Raw genomic sequence first — 15051 nt, 5'->3', positions numbered from 1 at the left:
TCCTGCACACAGCCCATAAAGCACATCTAATGCCCCACAGAGCAATCACAAATACCATAATATCTTGCTCAAGTTCTCATATCAATATCTATCCATATTAATAAAACAGGAAACATACCTTTCGAATGAACAACTTCAATTCGAAGCAATTTCCTCGTAGCGACATAACAACTACTTATCCATGATCAAAACATTTGGGTTAGGATCAGGGACATCATATCCTATGATTTAGCTCTATGGCACGATCTAAGATAAGAAAGAAAGGTCAATGGTTCCTAAATGCCCTGCAGCCTCTTGTTTATAAGTGTGGCGTGCTTCACACCCATAAACAAGACTCTACTAGACACGGCTCGTAGACATTCCCTAGGACGAACTGCTCTGATACCACTTTATCACACCCCTACCAGGAGTATGACGGGCTCCGACTCGTAGGTTGGGAACCGCCTGACTCATCCGTGACTTTGAACATTATAAACCATAACTCAAAGAATATCTGCGCGCAGAAAAGGCCCAACATAGGAATATCTGCTCGTTCAGCACATATGTACATATGGAGACCGACAAGGTTGCCACAACATAATGTATTTCATAAAGCCGGCAAGGCTAACAGTAAAGTATCAAGAGCTCAAAATAAGGCCGACAAGGCCACCAATATATTATACAACAATATGAACCGGTGGAGCTATAAAACATCTAACTATACACATACGTCTACGAGCCTCTACATAGAATACAAATGATCATAAGGACAATACCAAATAGACTGCAGCTCCGAAGTAAGTGGAGTGCTCCTGAGAATCCGCTGATAGAACACCTACGGGTCTGATCCGTCTTCCTACCTACCTGCGGGCATGAACGCAGCGTCCACAAGAAGGGACGTTAGTACGAATAATGTACTGAGCATATAAGGCATGAATAACAACATAATATAGACATGAAAGGTAACATGGAATAAAAGAGATAACCTGTACATCTGGATGCCTCATAAGGCGGATGCCATGCATGCTTAGCCTTTTAAAAAAATATTTTTATACATATACATAGTACCATGCCCGGCCATTAAGGCTCGGTGTCATATATATAGTATCATGCCCGGCCATTAAGGCTCGGTGTCATATATATAGTATCATGCCCGGCCATTAAGGCTCGGTGTTATCATCATTAGCCCGCGTCCGGGCCTCCCGCGTCCGGGGCAATATCATAACATGCCCACGTAGCTGGATGTGCACATCTACGTGCCATGCCCGGCCGACTATAGCGCGGCGCGGTGTGAAAAAATACATACATACATACATACATACATATATATATATATATATATATATATATATATATATATATATATATATATATATATATATATATATATATATATATATATATATATACATCGAGTGACGTAAGGTCGGTAACCTCCTATTATATTACGGAATAATCATCATCGTTCTATCTCACCTTGAAGGAATAATTATTATAAGGCGAGATCAACAACAATGAATAAAAATCACGAAAATCACGAAACATTCTCATATTTACATTGAAATCATAAGCTTGGGACTTTTAAATATGAAATCATCATCATCATCGTAATCATCATAGAAATATCATCATCTTTAGCATCGTCATTAACATTGTAAAAACATGTCCGTTGTTGTTGTCATAAAAGCTTATAGAATCATAAATCTTTGACTCGGAAAATAGGGACATTTTGGAAAACATTTATGGATTATCAAGAAAGAAGTCATACCCTTGAATCATGAACTCTAACTTTTGGAAGTAAGGAGGTTATGAAACATATGTAGGGGATTATAACGTAGGAGTTTCTAGAAATAGGACCATCGTCATCATAAAACATATTTATCTTTAGCAGCATAAGAACTCTATGGTCATGAATCTCTATCTTTTGAGAATAAGAATGTTCTTGGAAGACATTTATGGATTCACAGAAAGGGATCATGGGACATTTGGAAAACACCTATTGGATTCATAAGAAAGGAATCATGCCTTTAGAAGAAAGAGGAATAGCCTTAACATACCTGGAAGATAATTTCTCGACTTCCAACTTACTTCCTGTCTTGCAATTCCCTTAAGATCATTCGTAGTCTCGTAATCTACATATACGACCATCCATACTATTGTTAGGCTCATCGTCATATGCTCGTCTTAAACCCTTAATTAAAATCCATTTAGAATCTACCAAAATTCGGGCAGCATCTCCCCTCTTTATATGCCTAGTCCGAAATCACAATCCAATAACCACCACCACCACCAACAACAACAATACCAACATCACAACAACATTATCAACACCAATAGGCTCCATAAAACATTCCATACGATGTTTTCCAAGTTTCTCAACTATTCAACTTATTATACGACTATTTAATAACTTTATCTCCGTAAATAAACTAAAATTAATATTAATAAGGAGAGATTCATACCTTATTCTTGCTAGAGCAGCAATATCTTCAATATTTACTTTGAATCCAAGCCAATTCCAACGCAAGACAAAACTATGATCGCGACTACACGTTGTCCGGATCTTGATTAATACGCCGTAACTTGAAATTTACTCAAAATCCTCATCTTTTATGTGATCTAAGAGCTCTTTTGCTTGCTGAATTTTCTGGAAATTTTTAGAAGATTATGATGGAGAAAAATGGGGTTTTTAACCCTTTTATAGTGGCTAAAAGTCGGCAGTACTGTAGCAGTGCGGTAGCAGTGCTGTTTCTGCTCTGTCAACCTAACTTGTAACGTTCATAATTCTCTATTACGATGTCGTATCGATGAGCGGTTTATTGCGTTGAAAACTAGACTCGACGAACTTCATTTTAGGCTGTTGAAACACCTTAAAACTCCTCATATGCCTAGAGATATGCCCTTCCAAATTTGACCCAAAATTCTGCCCTTAATTCTGCCAACTTTTTTTTTTTTTTCAAATTTTCGACAAACTTATTTTCATTGATTTGCTTGGTCCCAAAATCTTCCAAAACTCCCCTTACATACTATTTATCATTTATTATACTTGGTAATGGTCATGTTCTCGTGTTTCAAGGTTGTCCTTCCCGGTTACGACTTACGAGATCGTAATTCATTCTTTATTCTATTGTCACGTACTTCCCATGACTTGTACCTTCCAAACTTCATGGATGTCTCCAATGCTCCATTACAAAGGTGAAGTACGTGATATGCTCATGCTCTGAAAGTGCGGAGTGTAACATAACTCATTGTTGATTCTTCGATATCAGTCGATATATTTGAACCTCCACTTAGTTTCACCTACACTTTATCCTAGTCATGAATAGATCTCACTCTCCCTCGATAGAGAAAGGAAGAGATTAGACTCATGTTGATTGTTATTTTTATCGAATTATTAATTACATAATATTTTCAAAAAAATTATCTATAATTATCGAATACTTGTTCTGATTGTGTTAATATATATTTCTTACGCCTACGTAGAACTTAAACAAATAAAAATTGACATGTTTCTCTTTAGACAGACAAAAACAAAATTTAGTCCAAACTCGATTCCATAAATCTTAAACAAGGTTTTATTGTCAAGTAAGGCACAGACCAAACTTTGGAACCTGGGTTTTGGCCAGTGGCGGAAAAAATAAAAATTTTGAGTTAAGTTTAACTAATGAAACAAGATCAACTATCAGATTACTTAACTTTGGGATTTGTTGTACTAGAAAGGAAAATTTCCTAGCAACGATTTTTTTAACCAAAAATAACATCTTGATGTGCTATGTGAATGGAATACTGAACTGATTTAGGTCTGTAATCAAATCTGTAACTGTGGGTTTTATAATTGCAACAACTAATTCTCCATACAAATATTAATTGATAATCTTAAAGAAACAGTAATGCAAACTTTTATAAAAAGCTAAAATATAATGCTAGTGCAAAAAATTATTTACGCGATTCCGTCATGAAAATTATGAACAAAAAAACAAAATAAAGGAAAATAGATCAGCACAAGTTCTAAATGCATGCAGTTTAATATGGGAGATTACTACTGCAAAGTTTTCCCAATGAGAAGAGATTTTCTACATAACAAAAAATATTGTCGAACGATCGAATATCTTTCACCACCTTTCTTGATTGCTCCAAATTCTCTCCATCTTTTTCTTGTAAAATCATAGCAGATATGGATGCAAACAATTGACTTCGTAATACATTCAAATATAATTTCCTCATCACAAGATGTACAAAGAAAATCAAAGTGTGATTCGGGTCCAACATCAATGCCTTCCCATTCTGAAGGAAAGCGAATGATGTGTCTCTCCCAATCGTCATTTTGAGCCTTTCCCAAAATCCACAAATGCACGTCTTCGCTGGAATATTTTTTATAGTTCAAGACGGCTAATTTGCCCTTCACTTCTATGAAGTTATAATCAATACATCCACTGCGATGTAAAGCAGGTGGAATTTTGAAAATTCTGAATGTTTCAGCTCTGACATCAAATGCAACTATTCCCAATGGGTTATTGTGATAATAACCGTAACTCAACATATAGATTACCCCCCTAATACAAACTCTGGACGGGGACGGATTAAAGACATTGCATTTACTCTATCTCCATGATTTATCTATGTTTAATGTGAATACACAATTTCTTGTGTATCCATCAACGAAGAAAAGTGTCCACCAATGTTTATAATTTTTTCTTCTGGTTCATAACCAACTGAACACAGTTGGTGAGAATAATTATTAACAAACTCTTTCTGACACGGAAGAAATCTCACTTCTCTTGTATTGGAACAACAAATTGCAATATGGTTCTCAGTCCACGTGCAAACCAAAGCGTTAACGCACATTAAACGGGAATGCACACGACAATATATACCGAATTGATTGAAATTTTCAATATGAAGAAGGGAGGTTTCTCCATCTTTCTTCAGCTCTGTAGTGTAGAATGTATCCTCTTTGTACACGAGATATTTTCTTCCACCAGGACGAGTCATAGAGCGCTGAGGATGGATGTCCGCGAAATTTGATTCAAATAAAAAACAATTATAAAATTTGGAAACACACCTATAACGCATTAAAGACTTGAATGGAAGCCATGAGAATATTTCGAGGATTAACTCTTGGTGAATTGACTTTAATTCCATAGATGTCCTTCTTCTCCTAGTACGAGGCTGGAGCCATAGCCATGCGTTAATTCAGTTTGAAAACCCTATTCCTAGAATAGGTAATTTATTAGTAGTATATAACTTTTTTTACTCCGTTTCCTTTCCCTTATAAAACTGGGTAGCATCTTTTATTTTTATTTTTTTCCTTTCAAATATGAACGATTATTAAAACAAGAATAAAGAAAGAAACCATATTCGAATAGGATAGGACTTAAGATGTATCAATTAATTTTACGGAAAAGGGCCTAAAATACCCTCGAACTATTGAAAATGGTGCAAAAATACCCTCCATCCACCTTTCAGCCTCCAAATACCCTTACCATCCACCTATTGGGTCTAAAATACCCTTATTGCAATGTGCTTTTCATTAAACACGTGGCAATTTTTTATTGGTTGGCTTATAAAATTAACTAAACTAATCACCTTTTATTAATGTTGACCGGATGACCCAAGTGCCCCCCCCCCCCCCCCCCCAACCCCCAACCCGACCCGCCCCCTTTCCATTTAATAGAAAACAAAACCCTTCAACCCATTTAATAGAAAACGAATTGGGCCCATTTCATTAAAAGAAAGAAATTCAGCGCCGCTACTTCGAAAACCCTAGAAAATTTAAACCAATTTCTGGTCAAAATGTCCCTATTTTCTGCGTGAATAAGTTCGTTGGGTGAAGATTTGGATTGTACAAGTTCTGTTCCGCCTTTTAAAGTAAGATTTTGCTGCTTATTACTTATTTATTTTCAGTTAAGGTTTAAATTTTTTTTTATATTGTGCGAGATTTGATATATGTTGTCATTTTTGCTGAGCTTCCATGTGTTATATATTTTTTAGTCAATTTTTTTGTTGCTGTTACTCCATTACACTATATGAAGTGTCACAAGTTAAGGTTTTTTTAATTTTTTTTTCAAGTTGGAATATTTTGTTGATTGTTGTGTCAAGTTGGAATCTTTTGTTGGTCAGACCACTTTATTAGCTTTTTCCTCTTCATTCGTTTTTTTTTCCTGTTTTTGTATTGTGTATATGTGTATCTGTTGGGTGTAATTATGAATGTTAGGTGTTGTTTTTTTTTTTTTTTTTTAATGCACAACTCAATATTTGTTTGTTTTTGCTACTTTATTCAATGCTTTTGTCTGTGTATGCTGTTTTTTAAAGCATGTGGTCCCTCTTCCCTTATCCTTGTCTTCACATAAATATTGGTAGATTCCCTATTTCCTATTCAGCTTTCTATTTCCCTTTCTTTAATGTTTCTAATGGGTCCCTTTTCCATTATTTTATGTTTGCCATGTGCTTTTCTTGAAGGATATTTGACAAGGTTGATTTAGTATTTAATTATGGAGGCAAGTGGGTCCTGCATCCTCAAGTTGTCTACATAAAAAAACAGATCCATGTGTGGGAGGGATATGATCCAGACTTGTTGTCTTACATAGATATATGTAATGAATACACTGAAAAATTAGGTTTTAGAGTGGTAAAACAGCTGCTGGTCACAGGGCCCTCTGGGAGATATTTTTTGGTTGAGAGTGATGCAGGCATTAGAACACTTCAATCTTCTCTGTCTAGTGAGTTTTGTGTGCTGCAATTCTTTGCTGTAGATGAAAGTGAAGATAATGTTTCAGCTCCCAACATCATTTATCATAAAGAACCATGCTTTGTATCAGTAGATGTAGGAACTGATTGTGAGTCGGGTGAGGAAGAGGATGATGATAATGAACCAGTTCCTAGTGACTATGACAGTGAAGAATTGGAACTTTTTAGAAAGGAAAAGAATAGGGAAGTGAATGAGAAACTAGACAGGTTTTTAGTGTTGGAAAAGGGTATGAGCTTTAAGGATCTTGATGAAGCTAAAAGAGTTGTGAGCTATTACGCAGTTTCTAATAAGAAAGGACTTAAAGTTGATCATAGTGACAGTCATAGAGTTAGATATAAGTGTGATAGTGGCTGTCCTTTTGTGTGTTTGATTTCTGAAGATAACAAAAATCAGGGATATAAGATTAAGACCTTGCATTTAGAACATAATTGTCAGCCAGCATTTAAGAATAGAAGAGCTACTCAACAAGCTTTAGCACATTACTTCAAAAACAAAGTGCAGAATAATCCTAAGTACAAGGTGAAAGATATGAGACAAGATTTGGATGATCAATTTTCACTTAATATTAGTGCTTCAAAGATGAAAAGGGTTAAGAGGCTTATTTTAGAGAAATTGGAGGGTAGCTACCTTGATGATTTCAATAGGTTGGAAGCTTATGCTCAAGAATTGAGGGATAGAAATCCTAGTACTGATGTGGTGATAAATATATCTAAAGAGGCTCTTGAACTAGGTAAAAGAAGATTTCTGAGAACGTATGTGTGCTTCCAAGCTTTGAAAAGTGGTTGGAGAGGAGGTTTGAGGCCATTTATAGGGCTGGATGTCATATTTTTGAAAGGGAAGTGTAGGGGAATTTTATTGGTTGCCCTTGGTCAAGATTCACAAAAGCATTTTTATCCTCTAGCTTGGGCAGTAGTGGATAGAGAAACATCCAGAACTTGGAAATGGTTCATTCAGTTGTTGAGAAATTCTTTAGAGCTGGCAGATGGTGAAGGATTGACACTAATGTCTGATATGCAAAAGGTATTTGTTTTCCTGTATTATTATTTTCCGTTTTTTTATTTTATATAGATGATGTACTTTAACTTGTTGCGCTAATGATTCTTACAGGGATTGATTGATGCTGTTACTCATGTGCTTCCCAAAGCACACCACAGATGGTGTGTAAGGCACATTGAAGCCAATTGGAGCAAGATGTGGAGGGGTATAGAAATGAAGAAGTTAATGTGGTGATCTGCTTGAAGCACATATGAAGAAGAATTCCATGATCAATTGAATTCCATGGGTGTTGTGTCCGAAAAAGCTGTCAAAGATCTATTGTGGTACCCAGCAGATCACTGGTGCAGGGCCTATTTTGACACGGTCTGCAAGAACTTCTCAGTTGAAAACAATTTTACTGAGTCTTTCAACAAATGGATTCTAGAAGCAAGGAACAAACCAATAATCAAGATGTTGGAAGATATTAGAATAAAGGTATACCTCTTTGAATATAAAGGCTTTGTTAATCTTTATGCTATTTCTTGATTCTAGGCAGTTCTACTAAAGGTATCATTGTAATAGTTCAGTCACTGGTCAGCTTCTAAGCATCTGGTTCTTTCCTTTTTTTTTTTTTTTTTTTTTTTTTTTTTTTTTTGGTGCTTGCTTCAGTTGTGCTTAGACATATTACTGGTTAGTTACTGCTCTTAGTCAATGTGTCTCATTTATTTTGAATGTTATAAATAGGTGATGACTAGATTGAAAGATCTTGAAGATGAGGCAAGAACTTGGACTGGAGATTTCAGCCCATATGCCATGGATTTGTATAATGATTTCAGAATCATTGCACAAGGCTGTCAAGTTCAAGGTAATGGAGACTTAGAGTATGAGGTGGTTGAGGGTTACGATAAGCATGTTGTGGATCTACTTAGGAAGAAGTGTACATGTAGGACATGGGACTTGACGAATTCCATGTCCTCATGCCATTAAAGCTTTACTTCATGACAAAAAGAACCACTTAATGAGATGCATTGGTGGTATTCAAAAGAGGCTTACATGTTGGTGTACATGCATAAGATACAACCTGTTAGAGGTGACAAATTCTGGAAAGTTGATCCATCTCATGCTATGGAGCCACCACAAATACGTAAAATGGTTGGCAGACCAAAGATTAAGAGAGCAAGGGAAAAAAATGAGGCAAGGATGAGGGAGGGGCTGTGGAAGAATTCAAGAAAAGGTCTGAAAATGACATGCGCGCATTGTGGTGTAATAGACCACAACAAAAGAAGATGCCCTCTGGTAAAAAAAAAAAATTTCCCTTAATTATTCAATGTTTACAGTATCCTATTTAAATGTCTAACTTGATAATATTTGTAGCTTCAAAGAGGTGCACAAACAGTCCAAGATGTGCCGTTGTCAGCACCCCAAGCCAGTCAAGATTCTGAAATCAGTTTCATGCCTAACTTTAGCTTTGATGCCTCTTCCGGTCAACATAACTGCCAACCAATCTCTGAAGGTGTTGGACCTTTAAAATCAAAGAGAAAATCCAAAGCCAAAGCTACTGCGCCTTCAAAGAGGTCTGCCAAAAACAATGATGCACCTTCAACTTCAAACAACGCACCTTTAAGAGCGCTTGTTGATGAAGATGATGATGCCGAAATTGGTGATGAAGATGATGATGCCGAAATTGGTGATGAAGATGAGCAGCCAGTTCTTAGGCCTAAGGTGATATCTGAAGCTAAAACTAGGCTTCAACGCAAAAAGATGCATCAGCCACCAACTGATTCAAGGAAAATTGGCTTCAGGGGAGATGAGAATGGTGTGAGTAGGCCTACTAATCTGCCATACTCACCAAGAAAGTTGGGTTGGAGAGGTGAACCATGTGTGACATCAAATCAGTTGGAAGTAGCAAAGGAGAAGAAAATTGGGAAGTTGAAGGCAAAGAGGGGCAAGCATTAGGGCATAAGTGACTAGGTTTAAGTAGTTGTTTGTTTTTAAGTTTTTCAATGTTATGTAATGGCACAATTAAACGTCATATTTTGCTATTTTTTGTGAATCGATCTTAGAAGTGGTTTCGTATTGATTCACTTCAAAAGTTTTTGGGTGCTTAGTTTTTGTGGGTTTCCATGTATGTCAATGTAGTAGTCTTGTTGAACATTTTGCAAAATATATGACAATGCCATTGCTAGCTATTTGGGAGAGAGGTGGTTTCAGATCTCTGTTTGGATGTAATTCTAGTAAAATTTAGATGATAATTTTCAAGGTAAAGTAAACTTAGTTATTTTCTTTTTGTTACTCTTGCAATTGATTTGTTGCTTATTGTACTAAAGGAACAAAACAGAAGAAAAGATGTTTGGTGCAACTCAATGATGTTTTTTGGGGCAGTTTTTTGTGCAACTTGGTGCGGTTTAAGTGCGATTTTTTTGTGCGGTTGGTGCTGTTTGGTGATATTTTAGGTGCGATCTTTTGTGCAACTTGGAGCGCTTTTTGGTGCAGTTTTTTTAGCGCTTTGGTGCGGTTTTTTATGCGATTTGATGCGGTTTAGTGCAGTTTTTTGAGAAGTTTGGTGTAGTTTGGTCTTTGTTTTGGTGGTCCGGTGCTGATATTTGTGCGGTTAGGTGCGGTCGTGCGCTTTTTTGTGCGACTTGGTGCTAGTTTGGTGATATTTTGGTGCGCTCTTTTGTGCAACTTGGAGCGATTTGGTGCGCTTTTTTTTAGCAGATTTGGTGCGTTTTTGTGCGGTTTGGTGCGGTTTAGTGCGCTTTTTTTGAGAAGTTTGGTGCAGTTTTTGTGCGATTTGTTGGTTTGGTGGTCTGGTGCTGATATTTTGTGCAGTTTCGTGCAGTTTGTGCAGTTTTTTGTGGCGATTGCACAATATAGTTGCTGTTTTTTACAGTTTGGTTGCTGAAATATATGGGATTGCACTGGGTTTGTTGTTGTGTTCTTTACTTTCCGCTACAACTCAAATAGAGAATCGGACTATTTATGACCTTTTCTCGGTTAAAGGCACATAATGAGTCCCCTGAGTTGCAAACGCAAGTTGAATGGTAATAAGTCATGAAAAACCAGCGGCAGTCATATAAATAATTTGCATTTTCATGGCAACTAAACATTAATGTGGTCGTTTTACGTAGCTAATGCTACAATGTAACTTGACTGTAGCATTGACAATTATATCATCTCTAGCCACGTTTTTGTACACATTGTAACAAAGAACATTAAAAGGCATAGCAACATCATTATGCGTTTAAAAAAGACCCTGCTACAATTGTTCTCTCAGCAGAAATCAAATTTAGTTAAGGACAAGTTATGAGCAAATGCAGAAATTCTTCATTAGTCACCAAAATACCAACACAATGAAATTGATGTCCACAACAAATTTAGTGGACATCAACACCAACTCACAAAAACTAACCTAGCCAACCCAAAACAAAAACAAAGAAAGACACTACAATTACGCATTTTGTTAGCGCTACAACAACATACAATTACACTACATTATCTTGGCAATTACAAAACCAACAATAACAGCCCAAGACATTAGAAGCAAGCTTATCAATTTGTGAACTTTCAACTCCAAGGTTTCCACTTTCTTCAAATTTGAACTTTCGAGACCACTCTTCAACTCCAACATTGACACTTTATCCTCCAACGTAGAAACTTCCTTCAAATCAGAAATTTCAGTAGCATCCATATTCTTCAACTCTGAATCAACGTTGGATACTTTGTTGGGTTCTTGGCTTTCAATACCACCCATACCCTCCACGATCTTCTTCAAATGATTTCTTTCCTTCCGAATTAAATCCAATTCAACTTTTTGGTTATGGATCATCGTAGACACATGAGGTGGCAGTTTATCATCAATCCAATCCCAATAACCGCAAGAGTTTGATGCTGGAAGACGACATTTGTAGAATCGACGTCCACCATTCTCAGGAGTCGTAGTAGTAAAATATCTTGCAATCAATCCACACTTACAAGTTCGAGACTGAACTTGTTGAGGAGAAGAAACAGACGAGGATGTGCTTGACATTTTAACAGAGAGAACTTGTTCGAGACTGGACTTGTGTAGTCTTGTGAGTAAAGATTGAACTGCTTCTATGGCATACAATCCTAAAAAAGGAAACAAAATTAAGTTTTCAAGACTAACATTTCACATGAAAATTTAAAACTTTTAACCAAATACGAGAGATTTCAAAAGATAATAATTTTTTTTTCATCACACAAATTAACTACACCACGTCATGAAGCTCACGGCAAATTAAATGAAACATGAAAATTTAAAACTTTTAACCAAATACGAGAGATTTCAAAAGATAATAATTTTTTTCATCACACAAATTAACTACACCACGTCATGAAGCTCACGGCCGTAAATTAAATGAAAGAAGAGGGTATATATTTGAGAAGGGTTGTAAATAAATACACAGTACTTGTAAAATTTTCTTGACTTTCCCTTTTGCAATCTTCACAGTGAATGGAAATTTAAAACACCAAACGTCTGTAGAAACTAACAAGAAAATTAAATAATTCTAAAAACCTTAACAAGAACACAAAGAAGAAGATGGCGGCTGTTCTTTTAATGAAATGGGTTGAAGTGTTTTTGTTTTCTATTAAATGGAAAGGGGAGGGTCGGGTTGGGGGTTTGGGGGGGGGGGGGGGGGACGGGGGCACTTGGGTCATCCGGTCAACATTAATTAAAGGTGATTAGTTTAGTTAATTTTATAAGCCAACCAATAAAAAATTTCCACGTGTTTAATGAAAAGCTTCTGTTAGCAATAAGGGTATTTTAGACCCAATAGGTGGATGGTAAGGGTATTTGGAGGCTAAAAGGTGGATGGAGGGTATTTTTGCACCATTTTCAATAGTTCGAGGGTATTTTAGGCCCTTTTCCGTTAATTTTAACCTGTGATATTTGAGAATTCTCCGTCCTTCTATCAAATATTCTCTGTTTTTTCCTGAATGTTTGAGTTTAAATACCGAAACAACGGTTTACTCCTAAATATTTAGTCAACTTCTGCGTCTCAACACATTTCAGAGAGAACCAACTTGTTTTGGCTTCGAATGACATTTCGCCCCTAACCATAAGTATCCGTCGTTAATTCTTCAACATTAGTCAACTCGAACCTCCACCTAGTTTCATCCAAACTTTATCCTAATCATGAACAGATCTCACTTTCTTTCGATTGAGAAAAGAAGAAATTAGACTTTTAGACAGAGGTTAATTATTGCTTTTTATTAGATTACTTATCGAAAATTTACTCATAATTATTTCATACATGACCTGATTTAAATTTTTGTTAATACTTTGTAGGGCAAAGTTGCAAATATCCCCCTCAACTTTGCGATTTAGAGCAGATATACCCCTCATTACAAAAGTGGTATATACATACCCCTGCCGTTAAAAAATGGTGCAAATATATACCCCTGCCGTTACAAAATTATGCAATTTTTTTTTTTGAAACCACTAAGCAAAACTTAGTGGAGGATATTTTATTAATATAATAATAAGAAAACAACAAAATCAAAAGAAAGAAAAAATGACAAAAGCAAAAGAAAAAGCAACAAAAAGGAAACAAAAGCCAAATGGCCCAAATACCTGCTCTATTCTCAACCCTAAAATCCAATTAGGAAACTGAGCACCGGCAACTATGGCGGCGACACCGCGATTTTTCTTCAGAGATAGAGCTGGAGTTCCGATATGTACACACTTATTGCCGCACCAAATCTCTCACCTGTGCAAAGGTATACATGGCCAAGGAGTAAAACTCAGAAAATCCAGATCTTATGGTTTCAGGTAAAAATTTTGTGCCCGTAGCTTTATTTTGTGTAATTGAGCCTAGAGTTGAAGAAATAAACCGGAACATCACTAATAAGCTCCTCAATTTGATGAATCTGTATGTGGGTCGGGGAATCTGCAAAAAGAACTTGGAGAACTGACCACTTATTGACCTTTCTTCCTTGTAGAAATCACCAGTTGTTTATGAGCATGATATAATACTTAGATTAGTACATCTTACAACTGAATCATACTTGAACCTTTACTTCTCTTTTACTGACAAACTTTCAATGGAATAAGCCCTAATCCAAGGACTAATACCATTGTTAGAAAATTTGCTAATAATTGAGTTGTAAAGATAAGTAGCTATGGTAATTTCTTCTTGATATTCTTATAGAAACATCTCTGATGATTTGTGCTTTATGAAGCTGATTTACCTGCTAACTTCATTTCTTATTTGTTGAAAAAAATCACATGGAATTCAATTGTATCTTATGATATTCTCATCACCTTTACCTTATTACTACTAGAAAATCCAGTAATCTCAGGTTAGAATCATAAGAACAAGTAGCATGCAGACCTGATACTACTTACCTCTTTATTCCTCTTTTATTGACATAATTTCAATGGAATGAGCCCAAAGGCTAATACCACCATTGAAACTCAGTTAATAATTGGGTTTTAAAGTTAAGTAAGCATGTCAGTTCCTGATGTGTTCTTTGCATTTCTAATTCTAATGTTGGGAATTTGTTGCTTGTCGATATTAAGAAACCTTCTTCCTGCACTAAGTAGATCAAAAAATTGAGTTAAATCTTGAAGTACTAGGAAAATCAAAATCTAGGTTAGTTAAAAAATCAGCCAATGAGTTTAATTCCTTATCTGTAAACATGGAGTATTATCACATTGAAACCAGCCTTCAACTTCTTTATTCTATCCACTTCTGTAATAATACTCCATGGACATTCCCATATCCCCTCCACCACATTCTTCATCATTAACGAGTCTGTCTCCATGATAAGGGGATGAATATCTTTTTTAACACAGTACATTAGCCCCTCCATTAAAGCTCATGCCTCAGCCACCATGTTAGTATGAAATCCCAGTTCCTTACATTTAGCATACACCAGATCGCATGACAACTTCTTACATAAAAATCATAAGAACTAGGTCCAGGATTGCCTCTAGAAGCCCCATCAGAATTGCACTTAATCCAGCCATCAAAAGGGAGATTCCAGTACACTATATTGCTAACAAGTATTGGTTTATACCCTTCTGGAGAATTAATCAAATCACTCCATAGAAAAGGAACATTTTTGAGCCATGGATATCTCACCTTTGTTAAGTAAAATATGTTACAATTAACCTCATGAATTACTTTTTTAAAACTTACATTTCCTCCATGCTTAATAGTGTTCCTCCTTTTCCACAATTGACATACATTCATTGCTGGAACAACCTGTAGGATAGGCTTAAACTTCTCTGCACAATCAATTTTCCACCAAGTCCTGACAACCTGGTGAATCTGTACTAAATTCATTTGAATGCCAACTGCACTCTTAAACACCTGCCTAAC

General features: G+C 36.1%; 1 protein-coding gene across 1 annotated transcript; it reads left to right on the top strand.

Annotated features, from left to right (window-relative positions):
* The first annotated feature begins 5690 nt into the window (after window positions 1–5690).
* LOC132036896 (uncharacterized) lies at window positions 5691–8335 on the top strand. The gene is made up of 2 exons (XM_059427305.1): window positions 5691–7747; window positions 7835–8335. The coding sequence occupies exons 1-2, from the start codon at window positions 6956–6958 to the stop codon at window positions 7955–7957; spliced, it is 915 nt and encodes a 304-aa protein (XP_059283288.1). The 5' UTR covers window positions 5691–6955; the 3' UTR covers window positions 7958–8335.
* The last annotated feature ends 6716 nt before the right edge of the window (window positions 8336–15051 follow it).

This window comes from Lycium ferocissimum, chromosome 11 (genome assembly GCF_029784015.1).
Source record: "Lycium ferocissimum isolate CSIRO_LF1 chromosome 11, AGI_CSIRO_Lferr_CH_V1, whole genome shotgun sequence".
Classification (NCBI taxonomy): domain Eukaryota; kingdom Viridiplantae; phylum Streptophyta; class Magnoliopsida; order Solanales; family Solanaceae; genus Lycium; species Lycium ferocissimum.
This window is presented reverse-complemented; position numbering and strand designations above follow the sequence as displayed.